Source organism: Triticum dicoccoides, chromosome 1B (genome assembly GCF_002162155.2).
Source record: "Triticum dicoccoides isolate Atlit2015 ecotype Zavitan chromosome 1B, WEW_v2.0, whole genome shotgun sequence".
Classification (NCBI taxonomy): Eukaryota; Viridiplantae; Streptophyta; class Magnoliopsida; order Poales; family Poaceae; genus Triticum; species Triticum dicoccoides.
The window spans coordinates 463,299,032-463,320,213 of NC_041381.1; the positions used below are offsets into that span (position 1 = coordinate 463,299,032).

General features: G+C 47.2%; 3 protein-coding genes and 1 non-coding gene across 5 annotated transcripts; 2 read left to right on the plus strand and 2 right to left on the minus strand.

Annotated features, from left to right (window-relative positions):
• Positions 1 to 8,595: 8,595 nt before the first annotated feature.
• Positions 8,596 to 10,191, minus strand: LOC119341452 (annexin D4-like). The gene is made up of 4 exons (XM_037613329.1): positions 10,037 to 10,191; positions 9,492 to 9,895; positions 9,168 to 9,392; positions 8,596 to 9,081 (listed from the first exon to the last, which is right to left on the minus strand). Exons 1-4 carry the CDS (start codon positions 10,074 to 10,076, stop codon positions 8,803 to 8,805), a joined length of 948 nt encoding a protein of 315 aa, XP_037469226.1. The 5' UTR covers positions 10,077 to 10,191; the 3' UTR covers positions 8,596 to 8,802.
• Positions 10,192 to 13,477: 3,286 nt separating this feature from the next.
• Positions 13,478 to 13,550, plus strand: TRNAR-CCU. Its single transcript has one exon. It is a non-coding gene; the product is annotated as a tRNA-Arg (tRNA).
• Positions 13,551 to 13,860: 310 nt separating this feature from the next.
• On the plus strand, positions 13,861 to 15,863 carry LOC119341472 (annexin D3-like). 2 transcript variants are annotated; one of them, XM_037613353.1, is made up of 6 exons: positions 13,867 to 14,155; positions 14,395 to 14,540; positions 14,646 to 14,876; positions 14,980 to 15,195; positions 15,296 to 15,385; positions 15,462 to 15,863. In XM_037613353.1, exons 1-6 carry the CDS (start codon positions 13,954 to 13,956, stop codon positions 15,660 to 15,662), a joined length of 1,086 nt encoding a protein of 361 aa, XP_037469250.1. In that variant the 5' UTR covers positions 13,867 to 13,953; the 3' UTR covers positions 15,663 to 15,863. The 2 variants fall into 2 exon arrangements, with proteins under 2 accessions (XP_037469243.1, XP_037469250.1); XM_037613346.1 differs by having other exon boundaries at positions 13,861 to 14,155; positions 14,395 to 14,876.
• On the minus strand, positions 15,844 to 18,551 carry LOC119341485 (mitochondrial fission 1 protein A-like). The gene is made up of 5 exons (XM_037613361.1): positions 18,317 to 18,551; positions 17,594 to 17,723; positions 17,354 to 17,475; positions 16,294 to 16,357; positions 15,844 to 16,089 (listed from the first exon to the last, which is right to left on the minus strand). The coding sequence occupies exons 1-5, from the start codon at positions 18,407 to 18,409 to the stop codon at positions 16,004 to 16,006; spliced, it is 495 nt and encodes a 164-aa protein (XP_037469258.1). The 5' UTR covers positions 18,410 to 18,551; the 3' UTR covers positions 15,844 to 16,003.
• Positions 18,552 to 21,182: the final 2,631 nt, after the last annotated feature.

Here is a 21,182-nt window from a genome sequence, read left to right on the forward strand (position 1 = left end):
GAATTGGATTTTCTCCATGATAGACTCGCTTTCATTCGTTGGCAGATTTTTATCCGATCTCCAGTTATCACAGCAAGCCAAACATGAGGTTACTGCCGGGAGACATCAACCTGCTCAAGTAAGGTCCTGGATTCCACCACCTAGTTGAATTGCCAAGATAAATGTTGACGGAGTTGTGAGAAGTGACAATTAACGAGGTGCTATCAGTGCAGGTTGTCGTGATGATGCAGGCTTATATCTGGGTTCCTCCGCACTTGTACTCCATGGTATGACAGACCCTGCCACGCTTGAAACGACTGCTTGCCGTCAAGCTCTATCCCTTGCTAAAAACATAGGGCGTGTTTGATTGTTTTCGCTGTCGGGTCTGGCTCGGAGGAAAAAACGAGCCAGGCTGAGCAGGGCCTGGATAAGAAAAACAGGGTTGGCCTTGACATCGAGATGCAATTTTCATCCGGCGTTTGGTTGCATACATGCATATGATTACCAGCACTAACAACAAAAATTAACAGCCATCAGGTTGACCTTGACATTTCGTCAAACACTTTGAACGCGCCGGAGCTTCCACTGCCCATCGTGCCCACCGCGAGCTCCCGGCAACCGTGGACGCGCCTGACTCGCTGCCTTGGCCGTGGGCGCGCCTGGCTCGTCGCGGTCGTGGACGAGCTTGAGCTAGCCGTTGTTAACGGGATCGCCATGGAGGTCATTGCCGCATGTGTGTCCCAGCTGCTGAAGCTCGACCACATCACCGACCGTCGCAACCTCTTCTCTCTCGGATCCTTCTACGACCTCATACTACAGCCGCAGTCGCAGCCGCGCGCTGAGCTCCTCCTACCGGGCGCCGAGCAGCACCGCCTCCTCCCTCCGTGCCCCCTGCAGCACCTCCTTCCCCCGCAGGGTGCGCCGATCCAGCAGCAGCACCACCTTTTCCCGCCGTGCGCGGCCGTCGAGCAGCGCTACTTCATCCCTCCGTGCCCGCAGCAGCACCACCACCGCCCGCCGTGCGCGGCCGCCGAGCAGCACCGACTCCTCCCTCCGCACCCCCAGCAGCTGCACAACCGCTTCCTCGCGTCGCGGCTCCTCCCGCAGCCGCAGGGCGCGTCGATCAAGCTGCAGTACTGCTTCGTTGACAGCACGACGACCGGGGAGTCCTCGCAGAGTGTCAGCAGCAACCCAGGTGAAGCAGTGACAACCTCTGAAACACTACAGGGAAATCCGGCAACCGCGGAGCAGGCCAGGCCCAGGAGGAAGGTCCAGGCTCCGGCAAGGGTGCGCGGCCCAGAATGGGCCCGCTAGCGCTGCTTAGATATATCCCTCGCACTGATTCTATAACGGGTGGCTGGCGGCTTCGGCCGAGGAAGGATAGGATAGATGGCGTGTGTGCATTGGCTGTAATCCCCTTCTTCTCCATTCAAACTACATGAACTCAGCTGAGATCTGAGCGAATCCCTAGCTAAATTCAAGAGAATCAAGCTCGTGCTTACAATTGGCATCAGAGCCACAGATCCTGGCGCCGCCAGTTCCCCTCCACCACCCGCACGCGACGAGATTTGCGGCCCGGCGCCATCGAGAGATGATGAAGGCTTGTCGCCGACGATGAAGGCGGTGTACGAGTTCCTCAAGGCCGATTTGGCGGAATCTCTAGATGCCCGCTTCAAGCGTCAGGATGAGAAAGCAGCGAAGTCGTTGCGCTTCATCGTGGGGGATCTGACGACGTGACTCGACGACCTCAAGATGTCGATCGGCGTCGACATGGACGAACTCCGCGCCGGCCTGGAGCAGCCACCATCCGCATCGTCTGCATCTCCGACCTCACGACCTCCGTCGGCAGAGCAAGGGGTGTACAACAACAACGCTGACGCGACTCCGTAAGGCAGCCGCAAAGCTCCTACGGTCAAGGGGAAGGACCATGTTCCTTACGTTCCGCCTCCAGCCAGAGGTACGAAACCAGATCAGAGCTCTGTACTCAGTTCGAGGTTGGCTGAATTACCACGAGATAATACTGACTCCTACGGATTTGGCCCGCGCATCGATCTACCCCGCTTCGACGACTCCAATCCAAGGCTCTGGCAAACGAGATGCGAAGATTATTTCAGTATGAGTGGTACGCCGCGGCAGCTATGGGTTCAGTTCGCATCGACCCTGTTCGAAGGCCCCGCAGCACGCTGGTTGGAATCAGTACAGCGTCGAGCGCCGAACGCGCCATGGGAGGATTTCTGCAGGCTGCTACAATGCAGATTTGGGCGCAATCAACACCAGGCATTGGTGCGCAAATTTCACAGCATTTCACAAACTGGTTCAGTCGAAGAATATGTGGAGCAATTCGCTGAACTTTATGACCAGTTATCTGCTTATGAGGCCGTGCCTGAATCGGTGCATTATGTCACTAAGTTCATCGATGGTCTGAACTCATCGGTCAGAGTGTTGGTGGCACTACAACAGCCACCCGACCTGGATGCAGTGTATGAGTTGGCCTTGTTACATGAATCACTGACCAGTTCAGCACCTCAATATCATCAAGCGAACAGACGCCATTACGTACCACAGGCAGCGTCATCTGTTAAAACAGCTGCAAGCAAGACCACTGAAGACAGACGCAACAATGCGGATGTGCAGAAACAGAAATCAGGGGAGGATAAATGGGAGGCTCTGAGAACTTACCGCAAGGCCAAGGGGTTGTGTTTTACATGTGGAGAGAAATGGAGTCGTGATCACCAGTGCAAACAAACAGTGTCACTTCATGTAGTACAGGAAATGGTGGAATTCTTCCAGTGCACTACTTTAGAGGAATTTGAGTCAGATGAGGATGAAGAGGTCAACTTAATGGCCATATCTGAGGCAGCTGAAGGAAGGTCCTCTCGCAGTAGTGCTTTCCAACTGAATATCACACTCCATGGACAACAGAAGACATTCCTAGTGGATTCTGGCAGTACTCATTCTTTCCTGGATATTGTGTCAGCTAAAACACTGACATGAGTGCAGGCATGCCCAAACATGAAGGTAAGGGTAGCTAATGGGGGAGTAATGAGGTGTTCCAGTTTTATGCCGCAGTGCAATTGGTTAGTAAATGGTGTTCAGTTTGAGCATGATCTCAAGATTTTGCCTCTTAGCTGCTATGATGGAATCTTGGGAATGGATTGGCTGGCTAAACATAGCCCAATGACTGTGGACTAGGAACAGCAGTGGATGTCTTTTCCTATGCATGGAAAAACAGTAACTATTCAAGGAGCAGCACCTGTGGAATTTGCTTACACCATCATAGAATTGTCTGTAGTTACTGATGAAAATGCTCAAACTGTGTTGCCAGAAATTCAGGAACTTTTGGATGAATACAAGGATGTGTTTGCTATTCCTACTGGATTACCACCAGAGAGAGCTTGTGACCACTCAATACCTCTCATTCCAGGTGCAAGGCCTTTTTCACACAGACCATATAGACTAGCACCAGAATTAAAGGATGAAGTTGAAAAGCAAATTCAGGAAATGCTGGATTCTGGTGTCATCAGAAGAAGTAACAGTCCATTTTCTTCACCTATCCTTTTGGTTAAAAAGAAGGACCACACCTGGAGGTTGGTGGTGGATTACAGGCATCTAAATGCCCTAACAATCAAGGGAAATTACCCTATGCCTGTGATAGATGAGCTACTCGATGAACTCCATGGTGCACAATGGTTTACAAAACTGGATCTCAGGACTGGGTATCACCAAATAAGGCTAGCCCCTGGAGAAGAATATAAGACAGCTTTTCAAACTCACCATGGGCATTTTGAATTCCTAGTTGTGGGTTTTGGTTTGACAGGAGCTCCAAACACCTTTCAAAGGGGCATTAATGTATCCTTGTCAGAAGAACCTGATATGCTGAAGAATTTTGTGATTGCATTCTTTGATGACATTCTAGTTTTCAGTAAAACTCTGAAGCAACATCTACAACATGTTAGGAGGGTCTTGCAAGTTTTGAGAAGGGACAAGTGGTATGTGAAGCTATCCAAGTGTGAATTTGCTTCTCAGAAGCTGCTCTATCTGGGTCACATAATCAGCAAAGAGGGAGTATCCACTAATCCTGAGAAAATAAGTACTATAGAGCAATGGCCACAACCTGAGTCTGTGAAAGAGGTCAGAAGTTTTCTGGGGCTAGCTGGTTACTATAGAAAATTCATTCGCCATTTTGGAGTCATTGCCAAGCCCATGACTAACCTATTGCGCAAGGGTACTGTGTTTGTTTGGACAAGTATCGAGGACACAGCCTTTCAAACTCTGAAACAAGCCTTGGTTACTGCCCCTGTTCTGGCACTTCCAAATTTCTAGAAACCATTCACCATTGAAACAGACATGAGTGACTGTGGAATAGGTGCTGTTTTATCACAAGAGGGACACCCAATAGCGTTTGTCAGCAAGGCTTTAGGCCCCAAGAATCAGACTCTGTCGGTTTATGAAAAAGAGTTCTTAGCAATTTTGCTGGCAGTGGAACAGTGGCGCTCTTACCTGCAATTGAAAGAGTTCAACATTATTACTGACCAAAAGGCATTGGTCAGTCTAATAGAGCAACGCCTGCATACAACTTGGCAACAAAAAGCACTAACCAAATTGTTTGGGTTGGATTACAAGATCATTTATAGGAAGGGAACTGAAAACAAGGTTGCTGACGCTCTGTCCCGACGACCTCACCTGTCAGGAGACTGCTATGTTATGTCAGTCATACAACCAGCTTGGGTGCAGGAAATAGTGGATAGTTACAGTTCAGATCCTCATGTTACAGCAATCCTTCAAAAGTTAGCTATCGATCCGTCAGCTGTTACTAACTTTTCCTTGCAAGGAGGTTTGCTTCGTTTCAAAAAACGACTGTGGATCGGCTTGAATGAACAGCTGCAACGTAAAATAATTGATAGTTTGCATGCTAGTTCGGCTGGGGGTCATTCTGGATTTCCAGTTACTTACCGAAGAATCTCCCAGCTGTTCCATTGGAAAAAGATGAAACAAATGATCAAGACAGTTTTGCAACAGTATCAGGTGTGCCAACTTGCTAAACCGGACAGAGTTCCTTACCCAGGTTTGTTGCAACCTTTACCTGTACCTTCTCGGCCTTGGGAAATGATGATGATGGACTTCATCGAAGGCTTGCCACTTTCACAGCATTACAGTTGCATCTTAGTGGTTGTTGACAAACTGACTAAGTATGGGCATTTCATTGCTCTCAAGCATCCCTACACAGCGACCACAGTGGCCGAGCAATTCCTGGACCGTGTATATCGTCTTCATGGTCTTCCTGAATCCCTGTTTCAGATCGCGATCCAGTGTTCACCAGCTCATTCTGGAAAGAAGTGTGCAACATAATAGGCATCAAGCTGCGCATGAGCTCGGGCCAACACCCACAGACGGACGGGCAAACTGAACGTGTGAATCAACAAGTGGAAGGGTATCTCAGATGTTTTATCAGTGCTCATCTGCAGCGTTGGTTCAGTTGGCTTCTGCTCTGTGAGTTATGGTATAATACAAACTGGCACTCTTCGACTGGCCGCACTCCGTTTGAATTGGTCTATGGACACCCAACACGTTACTTTGGTATATCCCCTATGGATGCTGTTGATAGCTCGGACGCTCAACAGTGGTTGCGTGACAGGCATGTGATCATGGAAGCAGTCAAGCAGCACTTATTGCGTACGCAGCAGCGCATGAAGGTTCAGGCTGACAAACACCAAAAGGAGAGAAGTTTTGAGGTGGGTGACACAGTTTTCCTCAAAATGCAGCCGTACATTCAGTCTTCTATTGCTCCGCGCGCAAATCACAAGTTGGCATTCAAATATTTTGGACCATTTGAAATCCTGGCACGGATCGGTGCAGTGGCGTACAAACTGAAGTTACCGGACAACTGCAGAGTTCATCCAGTTTTCCATGTCTCCTTGCTCAAGCGCCACGTCAAACCAGATCAGCAAGTATTGCCAGTTCTTCCTTCCACAGCAGCTCATCTGCAGGTTCCGTCTTGTTTTCTTGATCGTCGAATGCTCTCGCGGGGAAACAAGACGGTAGCTCAAGTACTGGTCAAGTGAAGCCATTCTCCCGCTTCCTCGGCAACATGGGAGGACCAAGACATGCTCAAGCAACAATTTCCTCGGGCGCCGGCTTGGGGGCAAGCCGTTTTCTCTCCAGGGGGGATTATCAGCAGCAACCCAGGTGAAGCAGCGACAACCTCTGAAACGCTACAGGGAAATCCGCAACCGCGGAGCAAGCCAGGCCCAGGAGGAAGGTCCAGGCTCCGGCAAGGGTGCGTGGCCCAGAATGGGCCCGCTAGCGCTGCTTAGATATATCCCTCGCACTGATTCTGTAACGGGTGGCTGGCGGCTTCGGTCGAGGAAGGATAGGATAGATGGCGTGTGTGCATTGGATGTAATCCCCTTCTTCTCCATTCAAACTACATGAACTCAGCTGAGATCTGAGCGAATCCCTAGCTAAATTCGAGAGAATCAAGCTCGTGCTTACACAGAGGCAGCCGGATTGGCACGCGCGACCGATCCCGCCCTCGACGCCGCACTTTGCAAGCGGCAGCAACCCTCTCGGCGCAGCGCTCCGGCTCGATCCAGCTCAGGTGAGGTGATGGATCCGCTCCCCTGCTCCCATGGCGGACGGGGTCGACGGGATTGCACTGGAGTAGAGGGAGAGAGAGAGGGGATTGAGGATTAGGTAGAGAGAGAGAGGGATTAACTCGAGACACATGTCTCCAGAGAGCTACCCACGTGTGCCTCGAAGCATCGCTCGGGCCTGGCTATGGGGAAACTGCCAATTCGGCCGTTCCCAACGGGTCAGGCTCAGGGATGCTTTAAGAACCATGCTATGCGGGCTCAACAGTGTATGTGAGGAACCAAACAATCGAGGTCCGAAAAGATGCCGCACCGCGCGGGTCTGGTTGGGCTCGATGCGGGCAACCAAACACGCCCCTAATGGTTCAACGTATGAAGGTTGCATCAGACTGCAAAACGGTTGTCTATGAAATTAACAGTGGTACACTTGGAGTCATTAGTATGGTTGTCGAGGAGATTAATGACAATGACACAAAGGAGTTCGTGTGTGTCATTTAGCGAAACATGCTTTACAGTTAGGAGATGGTCGCTACTTGTGGCTTATAAACCCAGGATATTCTCTTACTATTTCTGTGAAATTGGTGATTGATCAATAAAGCAGAGCATGTTTCCCCTCTAAAACAAGTTAAACATTTTAAGGTTTTGAATTTGCAAAAAAGCTTTTGTTTAAGTGTTTAGCCAAGAGTTGTCGCAAAAAAAAGTGTTTAGCCAAGAGGAACCACAATGATACCAATGATGTCATCCTCCTAGCTATCTCATAAAGTGTATGTGTTGTTGTTCCATGATCCAACGGTCCCACTACATACTTGGGCCTGGTCTGAAACATAATAGAATCTTACTCGATATCTAATAAGATTGATGACAAAACAAAATTAAAAGTAAATAAAAAAAATCAATGTTTTCTAAGAAAAAATAAATTAATGGCATTGGTACTACACCTTAAGAAATAAAATGAGAATTTATGCATAAAGTGTGTTCTTTTATAATATGCAAGAGTGTAATTGTTGCAGAAAAATCTAAGAAAGAATTAATTACTAGCATCGGTATTATACCTTAAAGCAGAAAGAAAATGAAATGATAACTAAAACAAAAATAAAAGTAAAGAAAAATTTAAAAACCAAAGTTTTCTAAGAAAAATAAATAAATTAGTGGCATTGGTATTACCCTTTAAGAAATAAATAGAAAAAATATAAATAAAATATTAAAAAAACATACAATTTATGCATGTTTTTTCATAATATGCAAGGATAAGCGTATAATAGTGGATTTTTTTGCGAAAAGGAATCTAAGAAGGAACTAATTAGTGGCATGGGTGTTACCTGAAAGAAGAAAGAAAATGAAATGAAAGTAAGAACAAAATTAAAATAATGAAATTTCTTAAGAACCAAAGAATTAGTAGTATTGATAGTAACCTTTAAGAAATAATAAAAATGTGCACAACCTTGCACTAAAATTGCACTTTTTGTAGTATGCACAAAATAAACATATAATAGTGCAATTTTTACACTCCGGTATAACTTACATACATATTGTATAGTACTTGTTTGTATTCATTTACACTTACTCGTCTTGAGAATACCCATATATTAAAAAAAAGACTAAAAAGAAGAAGAAAAAGAAAGGCAAAAAACGCACACGAATAGAAGAAAAACAGACAGTGAGCAACGGGCTTCAAGCCCAATAAAAAATCAACTGACCGAAAACAAGGATAGTTCAAATATTCAACATCTTCTCAAGACAATCAATGGTCAGAAATTCGTGCAGACAAATTTACACGAATCTTGGCAAAAGAATCAATAGTCAGAAAATTGGATTACCCAAATTTTAAAATCAGGCAACTAGCTAAAGTGACATTTTCAATCTTTTGTCGGTTACAAATTTTTAGGGAAAGGCCTAGATATTGCAGCGAGCACATGCCGGACGTTGGGCTTGTCGCTGTGATCTTGGGCAGCGCTTTGCTGACACTATCCGCGGGAGTGGCCTGGCACTGGCACGGAGCACGACTCCATCGAAATAACGACCGGAATGGGAGAGAAAGACCCAAATGTTCAACTTTATTTGATCCCCGATCAGCCGTACACGACCTCAGCTGCAAATGTTTACATGCCCCGCTCAACAACAATTCAACATACAAAGGCACACACGACACGAGATGAAGCAGGAAGAAAAACACACGCACGGCCGGCGCGCCATCACCACTGGAAGACGAAGAAGAACCCCCTCCGGATATGGTTTACTTGCCGACGATGAGCGAGACGAGCGCGTCCTTGAAGTGCCCGTGCGCGCTGCCGGCGACGGCGTCCTCGAGCTTGGCCCCGAACTGCTCCTGGTAGGCCGCCCTGATGCCGTCCATGTCCACGTCCGACCGCGTCACCGCCACCCGCGACAGGGCCTCCTTCCCGTGGTGGTCCGCGCCCTCCCTCAGCGCCGCCGCCATCACCTGGCTGAAGTACCTCTCCGGCGTCGCCAGGCACTGCACGGTCTCCCTCAGAGCCTCCTCGCTTCCCAGATCCTGCGTTTTGTTTTTGACAGACAATTGATCAATAACTCCTCATTACAGAGTCTGCATCGTCGTCAGCGTGATCGCGGCGTTATTACCTCCTCGATGTGCTTGCCGTGCAGCTCCTTGTAGTACTTGAAGGTCTGGACGAGGTGAGGCTTGCTCCTGGTGGTGAGGATCCTGACCACCTCGTCGTTCTCCACCAGCTTGCCGCCGGCGGCGCTCTTCACCGCCGCGCCCAGCGCCTTGGCCTCCGCCTTGGCCGTGTCGTCGCTCACCTTGGGCCCTTCGTATCGGTACGCGCTCACCAGCCCCACCAGCAGCTGCACATTCACAAACACATCAGACTCGACCTCCTCCATGGCCATGGCTCCGAAGAAGAACCGCCATCGTCAGCCGAAAGAAAGAGAGAGAGAGCTTACGCTGCAGTAGGGCTTGTCCTTGGCGCGGTAGGCGACGTCCTCCTCGAGGGAGTGGTGGAAGAGCGCCATGTAGGCCTTGCGCGCGCCGAGGAGCTCCTCGGCGGAGCGGGTGCAGGCGATCTCCACGACGATGGCGGACGGGTGGGCCTGGTGGAGGACGTGGTGCGCGAGGCGGGCGTCGCGCTCCCACGGGTGCATCGCCCACAGCACCATGAGGTTCTTGAAGCGGGAGAACTCGGCGGCCAGGTGCAGCATGTACTCGTCCTCGCACCGCTCGATCACGCCGTGCTCCTTGAACAGCCCCGGGAAGCTCTTCCGGAACCCGGACCGCTTCTCCGGCTGCTTCCGCCAGTTCGCCAGCGCCGCCACCATCGTCGCCTCGTCCACGCCCAGACCTCCCAGACCTTCATCATCATAGATTTCAAATAATCACAACGAAAATCCACATCGATCAACTCCAAGAAACGATCAAGCAAACGCAATGGTACGAGTATGATCGATGCACAATCTCCTCCTAGGAGTCGACGATTATCGATTCAACAAACCTGAGAAGGCCTTGGTGAGCGCCTGAACTTCGTCGGCCATTGTTGCCCTGACAAATAATGCTAGCCAAAGATTTGAGGAGAGGGAGGCGATGGCTACACGGGTCGCTGAATTCGCTGTGTGCTCTGCCCCTCCTTCTGGACATCTTTATACTCGGAAACGGTGTGTTTGGGAAGGCAATTATGGGCAGCGCTGGTATAATTTTCACAGCTAAACGAAGAAAAGGCTCGTCAATGGTTTACACATGGGTACACATCCGCGTATGCACACCGATCCCATCTAATTAATGAAGTGACAACCCACGACGCGATGGGTGGGTGCATAGCGGTATTTGCATCGTGCAACACGGGGTGATTATGGACGACGACCGCTATAATTGTCAGTTGTACTACTCCCTTATCACGCTGCGGTCACATCGGATATAATTTCTTCGGCTACATTCTTTTTTTAATACTGGAAGAGTGAGGTGGAAGTTAGGAACAATGAGCTGTGTTATCAAGCGGTGCACATAACCATTTTATTAGAAAAAATAGAGCGACCAAGTATGAATCCCAACTCAAGATAAAAGCAAATGCAAGTCATCAAGCAAAATGCCACCGTCGGCAAAAATAGGACACGATGCCTAAACACATATCCTATTATTAAACTGGCATTCAAACCAGATGCATGTACCTGTGCTACCGTCTTTCAGCAGTTGCACTCAAACGTCATATGCTTCCTGACTTCCACATGGCTGAGTAATAACCACTAACGGATCCATCCAGACAACTTATAGTGACTTTGATGTCGCGAAGCTTGGCTGCCAACTGGGCACGCCCCATCTCCAAGTCGTCTGCATCCAGTTGTGCCTAGATCTGTCGACTCACCCGCCTATCTAATGACCTCGGGTCTGAAATCCCGTTGAAGACCACCACGTCTGCCTTGGGGATCGTCGAGTCGGGGGCCGTCCGCCCGACGGAATCTTGACCAGCGCCACACAAGCTATCGTCGGAGACATGTCACGGCTAGATGTCTCCCCGGATGCAGGCCTATGCCAGAGAAAAAAAAAACTTGTACGGTTAAGCCATTTGACCTATTTAGGTATGGGAAAAACGGCGAGCGTACCTGGCATGATTTTTCGCTAAATGGGGTAAAACCGGACGAAAAAATGACTAATTGGAGTGAAAAGTGGCAAAACTTTCACTAAATGGGGGTAATCTGGATTAAAAAAAACTAAATGGGTTAATTTGCATCAAATATATCAAAGTAAGGGTTAAAACTGGAATTCACTCAAACTTAATAAAATCAGTAAATGCTTCTCTAACAAACTAATTACCTATGCCTTGAACTACAATACAACACGTCATTGCAAGCGCAGACTGCCCTTGTTGAGGGAAATGTAATCTTGTGATCAACTTAGGATGTGAGGAAGAGTTTAGATAATGTTAATATTGCAAAAAAAAAAGGAAATATATTTTGATGTCAGAAGGATTCAAATAGCTCAGCTACATTTCCAGCAGATGAGCAATAACAAGAGGTAAAATCATCATTGAGAAACGTCGTCTAGGAGATCCGCAGCACATGATGAAGGTCCCAAGTCGTCATGGTCCACGGAAATGGAAGAACACATCACATGAACAGATCAATTTGCCTCCAAATGGTTGCACCTACTCAAATCACAGACCCCTCTAATATTTCTGGATGCTACTGACCAGGATCCTCATCCGCCACACCAACTGCTGCCTCCGCGACTGATCTTCCGGAGTGTGTGAAGACCTGGAGTTTGTCTCCTGCTGTTAGCTCCATCTAGAAAATCTTGTTGGAAAAAACTTGTAATAAGTGTTTTACTATGCTTCTGGTTTACTTTGGCTACTTTTTTTTAGTTTACTTTGGCTATGCCTGAGCGCAGAAATCTGCCTGTATTGGATGTGATTTAATCGCGATGTATGGAATCCGGGGTGCGGCCCCTTTCTTTCAAAAAACAAATTGTGCTCATAATGTACTGTATTCAGAATTCTCATTTCAAATTGATGATCATAGTGGCAATGTAAACCCCACAGTCCACGGTGTCATCCTTATCCTCGCCACCAGCATGGTCATTATTTTCTTGCAATCATGCAAGCAAGGTTGGTTTATGTCTTATTCAATTTAAGGATGTTCCTGAGCACAACTTCTATTTCAAGTTTCTGCCACTAGGTCACGTACCAGCAACCGGACATCATATAGCTTGTTGTCTTTGGCTTCTCTCTAACAAATCAATCAGAGCTTTGTACAACCTAATTAGCTGGAAAATTCAGGGACTAGAGAAATGATTGAGGAAACATTTCTCACTCACCAGTTTAATGCAGCTTTGTAAGTTCACACCACCGTCGTCCATGTATAACAGTGTGAAGATGTGACAAGCGATTATTTCAGTTGAAACTTGTGGCAAAAGAACCACACCAACATTTAGACGATGTGAAAAACATGTACTGTCAAGGCTATGTATAGTAGATACAACTAACGTGTGGTCCAAAATAACTAATTATTATCAGCCATGTATGTATGTTGGGTCACATTATTCAATTATATAGCGACCCCATTATTATCCTTGAGGAAACTGAGCGCATGGCAAAGGACAAGATCATTAGTGACTTGCACACAACCAAATCACCCCTATAATATTGGAGTTTCAGATATGGTTGTTGATTTGTTTGCATAAGAAGAAGCCATTGGGCATTTGACACACAGCGACCCTATCACAGTTGTCCATACATCTTTCGTCAAAGACCTGAAAAAAAACATTGGTCAGATCAGTGTGATCCACGAGAACACTTGTTTTCTCTGATATTCTGGAGCAGGCAGTTCTACAGTCAGCTCAACCTTGCCAACTGTCCTCCTCCTTTTTTTCAAATATAAAAAGCTTTGCACAGCTGTTTTGATGCAACTTCAAATTTATTTTTTGTGCTCTTCCAAGCAGCTTGCATTGGAACGAAGTGTGGGTTTCACGGAGAAAGCAAAAAAAGGCTTTGAAATGCTTTGTGAAATGTGGCATGTTCTCACTTCTCAGCTTTTGAACCGGGCGCATGGAACGTGCAAGCATGTCCTCCGTTTTTCCGAAAGGCTCTTCAGTTTATCTTGGAACCCATGACGCTTCTAGTTCTAAATGAATGGCTAAAGTAGTAAAGCGTGAGCAAATTACACATCTTTGCATGGTGGAAACAGTGTGGTTTTGGAGCTCTCTTTTAGAAGGAAACCTTACCGGTTAAGCAATGCCATGTGTTTCCAAGACTTTGCCTCCAGCATGAGAATGTCTGATTTTGTTTGTATGATTATTATTTTTATCATTGTTACTGCTAAACCCCTTTGTTGTTGCACATGCTGAGATATCATCTTCCCAGATAGTGGAGGGCGAGTTGGAGCAACAGTTAGTTTGAAACTAAAGATAGGAATAGATAGGGTAGAGGAGAAATATGTACATCAAGGCGCCTGTAGCTCAGTGGATAGAGCGTCCGTTTCCTAAGCGGAAAGTCGTAGGTTCGACCCCTACCTGGCGCTGTTTGCCTCATAGTATTTGTCTGTTCTCTTTTGTGCTTAGCTGGTGCACTGTTTTTGAAGGATTTTTTTTTTCTCAAGAGGAGAAGATCTGAAGAAGCATGAAACATGTAAAAAAGGGTGTCACGGTGATAACACTCTCCGCCATCTTCTCCAAGGGAGGGAGTACTCATTTTCCTTAACTCCCAAGTTTCAACAAGAAAATGGTGAGGAGAAGTTTGAAAGTGCCCCAAGATCTAAATAAGATATTGTACTACATAAGTACAGTGACTCATGACTAAGAACCTAAAATGAGCCAAGAAAAACGCAATCAAAAAGAGGCACGCGAAACACACGAGGAAATAATTAGGCAAAAAGCTCGTTGCCGGCGAAGCTTTCAACCCTGGTGGTGTGGTGTGTGGCTGCCATGTGTGGCTGGTGCTGCTGCCTCGAGTGCATCCATAACATCCCTCCCCTCAATCTCCTCTTCCTCCACTTCTCCTCGGCTCCACGGACGGGAAGGGACGGAGAAGGAGCACGAACCCTCAGCCCCATGGCCTCCATCTCGGTCCCGGACCCTGCCCCTTCCCCAACCGAGGATGCAGAGAACATAAGGAAAGCAGTACAAGGTACAACAATTCAATCAAGTTTATTCGTTTTTGTAGCTCTCCTGGTCAATTCCTTTGTGAGGTGGCTGCTGTTCAACTCTGTTTTGTTGTTGTCATTTAAAAAAAATGGAGGGTAGAGAGATTGGGACAATGATTGTTCTTGGTGACAAGTGATTGCCAGTAGGAGTCCATTGATGTGATGTTGTTGTTTTTGCTCCAACGCGAGAAGAATCTGTACTGAAATCGTAAGAAATGGGCAGGGTGGGGGACGGACGAGAACGCGCTGATCGAGATCCTGGGCCACCGGACGGCGGCGCAGCGCGCGGAGATCGCCGTGGCCTACGAGGGCCTCTACGACAAGCCCCTCCTCCGCACGCTCCAAGACGAGCTCTCCAGCCACTTCAAGGTAATATACACCTTCACCTCCATGGTTGGCGACCTCCTAGCTTCGTTGTCCCCGGACACCGTCCAAAATCTCCATGTCTGCGCGTTGATCTGGTCTGGTGGTCAGGGCGCGATGACGCTGTGGACGATGGACCCGGCGGCGCGGGACGCCAAGCTGGCCTACAAGGCGCTCAGGAAGAAGGGCGGCGACCGGCACGCCTGGGTGCTCATCGAGGTCGCCTGCGCGTCGTCGCCGGACCACCTCGTCGCCGTCAGGAAGGCCTACTGCTCCGCCTATGACTCGTCGCTCGAGGAGGACGTCGCCGCCTGCCCGCTCTACAAGGAGCCCCTCAAGCAGGCAAGGCCGTGCCGATCTTGGCATTCTCCTTCTTTTTTGTCGCCGCCGTGGGTTAATTTCTTGCTCTTGCTGGTCAGTTGAGCGTTCGTGTATGGCTGTGCAGTTCTTGGTGCGCCTGGTGAGCTCGTACCGCGACGGTGGCGACCACGTCGACGGCGAGCTGGCGAGGGCGGAGGCGGCCGAGCTGCACGGCGCGGTGGCGGCCAAGAAGCAGCCGCTGCACGGGGACGTGGTCCGCATCGTCAGCTCCAGGAGCAAGCCGCAGCTCAAGGCGACGTTCCAGCACTACAAGCGAGAGCACGGCAAGGCCATCGACGAGGTCTACTTTCTACGGCGCCATTATTTTTCTACAGTTTAAAAAACCCGAACACACGAAATAAACACTATAGTATCTGTTTTTATGCGCCGCAAATTCGCAGGTTCTCGAGGGGAATCGCAACGACAAGCTCTCGGCGATGCTGAAAACTGCGGTCTGGTGCCTGACATCGCCGGAGAAGCACTTCGCAGAGGTGACACTCACAAGTGGACTCCGCCTTTTCCAGGGTGCTTCTGTTCTGACGTTCTCCATGGCTCTGCCTTTTCCAGGTGATCCGGAGCTCAATCATCGGGCTCGGCACCGACGAGGAATCCCTGACCAGAGCGATCGTCTCGCGCGCCGAGGTCGACTTGAAGAAAGTCAAGGAGGAATACAAGGTGAGGTACAAGACGACGGTGACCAAGGATGTCGTCGGCGACACTTCCGGCTACTACCAGGGCATCCTGCTCACCCTCATCGGGGCCGAGTAGCCATTGCCAGGATCATCCAAGCTCGGAGGATGCAGTTATTGTTTGCTACTTAGACCGTTCGATCGATCAGAGTGGCAATGTCTTGTGTACAATCTAGAGAGTGAAGTACTTGGTGTTTTGAAATAAGACCCGTGACAGTTCATTTATTGGTGTATACAGCACTAGTTTGAGACAACGGTACTTCCATAACGATTTGATTTATCCGAAGATGCACGGTGCCATGGTATCATAAACTCATTTTATGCACAATAGTTGCGGCGATTCGACTCTAAGTAACAGAACGGACGGTAGAACGGTAGAACCAAACACACATCCTATTTCGTCAACAGGCGGGTGCAATCTCACTTCTTCCTTGCAAGAGCAGCTGCGATCCCACCAACGATAAGTCCTACCGCAGTTGTGGCGATTCCTATGCCGATCACACCATCTGCACGGAACAGTGCTATCAGTATCCGTAGCCAGCATACATTGCTTGATTTTGAAAACTCAGCATAAATTACTCATAGCGCACTGTTGTCACTTCAACAGATAAAATTATCACATAGTTTTCTACTGAGAATTGAGGAACATGTAAAAAAGATCAAACTGCCAATGAATCGTAGAAAAGTATGGTCGATTATTCTTATCTTACCTTTAGCAATTTTATCCTCTATTGCCTTCTTCAGAGATGATGCCTGCCTCCAATCTGGTTGAATCTACAAGAAAGGGGACAAGATAAATTAAAAGGGGGAATTTATGTTCAACTAGTATGGGATATAAAGATGATGGTCCCAGATTACTCCTTAAACAGTTGAAAAACATATGCACTTATATTACCCCCATAAAGTTTGTTTTGCATATTTTTGTCTGAATTTTAATTGTATCCCAAGTTTAAAGTGTATAGGTCACATAGATAAGCATGTCTAACTAACATGTCCGGCACAAAAATGATACTTGGGAATTTGGCTCAAGCATAGCCAAATGTTGAAATGGAGTAGCACACAAGGAATCAGCAACAAGCATAGCCCCAATCTTGAACTGCTTAGCAAGAATTAATCAACAGGGATAGGTGTGGAGTCAATAGAAGTATAAAACACGTGACACAACAGTTGAATGAATTTGCTGTTCGCATAACAATTACAAAATACTGTTATCTGCATAGCCACATATCAATTGTCTATCAGTCCTACGCAGAAAATTCAATTGTATATCACGATGCTGCCAGATTAATGAGAGAGGGTGATTTAAAGGACGATTTCTTGGATGGTGCAAATGTAGGAAAATTATTTTCGAGCCTGATTAAGAAATCAACAAACTGAGGGAGCCACAACTATCAAGAACCTTTACTTTAGTTGCACAAACCTTAGTGGAATCAAATATTTGGTTTGTCACTATGTCATCCAGCACAGAAACAGTACTAGTAAATAGTTCTGCAAGCAATATGCAAATAAATTCCAAATGTGTCACCCAGCAAACCAGCATAGAAATAGCACTAGTTGGTTGTTACACAAGCAAATAAGATGAATAGTTACCACAAGTACACAATACAGAGCTACTTGCATCAACTGCATGTATGACATTATCAAATATTTGCTTTGCAGTTAAGCTCAAAACCAGTGAAATATTTCTTTCCCTTTTACCAGCAGAAACACTAACCACACATCAAGAAAGTATGCATTATATAAGGCAACCAGAAGGTAGTGCAAGAATACCTCCAAACAACGGTCCGCAAGTTGCCGGCTCCTTACATAGTTACCATTTCTGTAGTGCCCAACAGCCAGCAAATACAGTTTTTCTCTAGTCTGCAGTGGGCTGGTGGTTTTATCAAGAGAAGCTGTACAAGTAGAACAAACAAGATGATCAAAACAGAGTTGAGAAGAATAGATAGCAAAGTAAGATGATAGGTTGCAAGGAGTAAATTTTCATCCATGCAAATAAAAAAGTTATCTGACCTTCAATCATGCCAATTCCACGGTTCACATCATCAGTCTGCTTGGAATGGACGAGAGCCCAAGATAGCCTCATAATGCTATCATTTTTCTGTTCTTCGGTTGCAGCCTCAGCAACCTCTCTTTCACATCCCTAGGTACATATAAACATGAATAATCATCAGAATTAGAACTATATAAGTTTTCTAGTTGCTCATTGAACATAATTAACAACACAATATAGTTTGTGAACATTGCAAAAGAACAAAAAGCACACATATATATATTGAACAAAAGCGGCAGCCAAGAATAGATGACTTGACAGTTCGTGCTTGTGAACACTACATAAACATATGAGTTAGCTATCTGATGACTTTAGTAAAACACATAGCATTCTGTACTACAAGGGACAAAATGGGAATCAGAGTATCCAACATCCCAACTTGGTAAATCCATGCTACTACCAGTACAGTAAATAATGGCAACAACTAACTGAACAAACATGGGAAGGCACCACCGATTCAACAACCACGGCTAGTCTCCCACCACCAGGACAGCGTCGAGCATCACGAAGCTTTGCAATAACGATCCACTCTCCTTTTCTACATATATTTTGTGCTTCGCATAATATGATGCGCGCATCCTGGAGTCAATTGACCCCCATCCACGGCGCAGGATTCGACAGGCGACAGATTCAACCGTTAAGCAAAGCGAGGGGCTGAGGCGAAAGGGGGAGCGAACTCTTACGGCGATGATGTCGCGGTCGCACCAGGGGATGTTGTCGCCGCCGGAGAAGAAGGAGCCCACCGACTCGAAGAACTTGCTCATCTGCGCCTCCATCGCTCTCGACCGATCTGCTTGGGGATGGGGAGTAGGGGTTTCGATTTTGGGGGAGGAGGCGGTGGCCGGTGTTGGTGGGTGGACGAGGGTTTCTGGACGCGGAAGGAAGCAGCGTCGTAGTATCTATGGGCCAGGAGAAGAGAGGAGAGAAAGAGAATGCAACCAACGACGGATTCGAGCGCAAGTCAAGTCCGCCGCGTGGATTTGCGTTTGCTTAGCCCACGAGGCCACGACTTCTCTCGCCTACGTCTCGTGGGTCCCACGTTTTAAGCAGATCGTATGGTGTCCTTTTTTTTTCTTTTTGATTGATGATCAAGTCGAATGAATGGATCTAAAATGAAATGCTGGTAATTTCCCTCAAAAAATAAAATGTTTTTCTATGGACACGGAACTATTATACAGAGCAATCCAAACATAATAAAAATTGCATCGAGCGCGGCCGAACGACCACTATTGCCATCAGAAAGAGCCACTGACGCGCCGTTGTCGTTGCTCCCCTACTGGAGCCGTTTTTACCTTGTCGATGATAGCCGGAAAGTCTTCATGCACATGCTCCTAAGGACCAGCGCCCCAGAGCCACATTCACCGCCATTAAACCATTTGTCGTGGAATTAACACGTCAGATGTCCTAGGGAGAGGACTTAGTCGTGGAGCCATCGCAACGAGATTAGCTTAAAGGGGTTAAACCGGACAAAGGACACGAGGAGTTTATACTGGTTCGGTCCCTTGCGGTGAAGGTAAAAGCCTACGATCCAGCTGTGGTGGAATTGATGGGGTCTCGATGATCAGGGAGCGAATCCGCTTTACCTGTCTCTCGAGTTGTTGTTTCTTGTCTCTAAACTGCCGCCGGGTCGTCCCTTTATATACACAGGTTGACGCCCGACGGTTTATAGAATACCGAGGCCGGTTCATACACGTGTCAGGCTCGGTTTCTACCTTTCCCTATCTTACAGCACAAGTTACATATCTCATGGCGGTTTATGTCTATGGGCCCTAATCCGCCATTGGGCTCTGGGCCTCTAAGTCTCTGTAATAAAACGACATATCCCTTGTCTTCATGGGCTTCAATACGGATGAGCATAATCCGGCCCCTCCTGGGCGGTTTATACTCAGTAGTTATATCCCCAACATTAGGCCCCAGATTAATTTGAACCTGTTCATGTCAATCTTCAATACTTAGAAAAACTCCTTGAGCATCTTCAAAGAACCTTGTAAACCGCCATGACATCATTTCCATATGAACTTGGTAAACCGCCGCAACGTCATCTTTGAAGATTGCAGTGAATCGCCATGACGTCATCTCCATATAAAAACCTGTAAACGCTTTTTCTTATTAATGACCCTCCGAAAATCGAGGCGACAACTTTGTCACATATCCATTTTTTGGGTTCCTCGATTCCCATGCCTGTCACTTATCCCTTCACCTTATAAATAGGGCCAGGGGTCGTCTTTTTCCTTTCCCCTTCGTGCCCCTTCGCCTCATCGTCTTCCTCGCATCGCCTCAGAGCTCGAGCGCAGCCGCCGTCGTCGACCTTCGCCTCTGCACCGATAACGGCCGCTGCATCAACCTGACCTTGACCAGAGAAACGCGGCGCCCCTTCGCTACTTCTTCAACCTCTGTAAGTTTCTTCTTCCTCACCTCAGATCTGCCATTAGGGTTTCATTGCTCTTCGGTGTTCTTCAGTGTTCGTCGATATTCATTGCTGTCATATAAATCCTTTCAACACAATGCGACATTTTTCCTTGTGCGGCCATGATTAAACCTCGCTTTCCTTCATCATAGCATCTCTTTTATTAGTAAATAGATCCCATCTAACCTTTAGTTGTTCTGCTTAGGGCTTCTGAATATTTCCCCTTATCAAGACTGCGGTAGATCCAAAATTATAATTCCAACTTATAAAACATGTTTGTACAATACTTAGGAATTTTTTCAGATCTGCAGTTTCCGCACCATTGTAGGCGGTTTAACTTTTTTTTTTATAAAATGATAACCCATCAGGTACCATTAGCCCTCACCTTAAACCGCCACCTCTATCTCAATGTAAAACTCCGGTTTATCATGCGCATATGTTATAATTTGTTCTTCCTGTCTTTAAACCGGATTATCTGTGTCAGTCAAAAAACCTTAAACCGTCCTTGATCCTCTTTTCCAGCTTTCCGTTGAAATGGCCAAATCGCTTGCAATTGGGTCCCTTCCCGGGTTACTGAAGAGCAACTGACTGGGTACATTGTGACTGGCGCTTTAGCGAGCAAAGAAACCATCCACTTGAGAGTTGCCGGTTTAGAAAACCCTCCTGAGCCTCAGAGTGGAGAAGTGATTGTATTTACTGATCATCTGGATCGAGGGTTCCGTCCGCCCGAATCAAAATTCTTTCATGATGTGCTTGCTAGCTTCCAGATCTGCCCTCAAGATATTGGACCGAACTCCGTGTCCAATATATGCAATTTTCAAGTTTTTTGCGAAGTCTATCTGCAAGAGGAACCGATAGTGGAGCTATTCCGGGATTTCTTTTACATAAACCGCCGTACTGAAAAACTTAAAACTAATTCATACCAAAACTTCAATCCACTAGATCAAGATATTCTTACTAAAAGGATCGAACTAAATAAAACGGTAAAGATAGGAGTGTGATGGTGATACGATACCGGGGCACCTCCCCCAAGCTTGGCAGTTGCCAAGGGGAGTGCCCATACCCATGTAATTATGTCTCCTTCGGAGGTGGTGAAGTAGGAGTTGTTGATGATGGTGGATAATCGCACATCGAGCGTAAAA

Coding starts and splice junctions, on each gene's coding strand:
- LOC119341452 (XM_037613329.1), bottom strand. CDS start 10,076: ATGGCCGACGAAGTTCAGGCGCTCACCAAGGCCTTCTCAG. Junction 9,896..10,036: donor GCTCACCAAGGCCTTCTCAG/GTTTGTTGAATC, acceptor ATGATGATGAAG/GTCTGGGAGGTCTGGGCGTG. Junction 9,082..9,167: donor ACGGCAAGCACATCGAGGAG/GTAATAACGCCG, acceptor AACAAAACGCAG/GATCTGGGAAGCGAGGAGGC.
- LOC119341472 (XM_037613346.1), top strand. CDS start 13,954: ATGTGTGGCTGGTGCTGCTGCCTCGAGTGCATCCATAACATCCCTCCC. Junction 14,156..14,394: donor CATAAGGAAAGCAGTACAAG/GTACAACAATTC, acceptor AGAAATGGGCAG/GGTGGGGGACGGACGAGAAC. Junction 15,386..15,461: donor CGGAGAAGCACTTCGCAGAG/GTGACACTCACA, acceptor TGCCTTTTCCAG/GTGATCCGGAGCTCAATCAT.
- LOC119341485 (XM_037613361.1), bottom strand. CDS start 18,409: ATGGAGGCGCAGATGAGCAAGTTCTTCGAGTCGGTGGGCTCCTTCTTC. Junction 16,358..17,353: donor TTGCGGACCGTTGTTTGGAG/GTATTCTTGCAC, acceptor CCTTTCTTGTAG/ATTCAACCAGATTGGAGGCA. Junction 16,090..16,293: donor AGAGGATAAAATTGCTAAAG/GTAAGATAAGAA, acceptor TGTTCCGTGCAG/ATGGTGTGATCGGCATAGGA.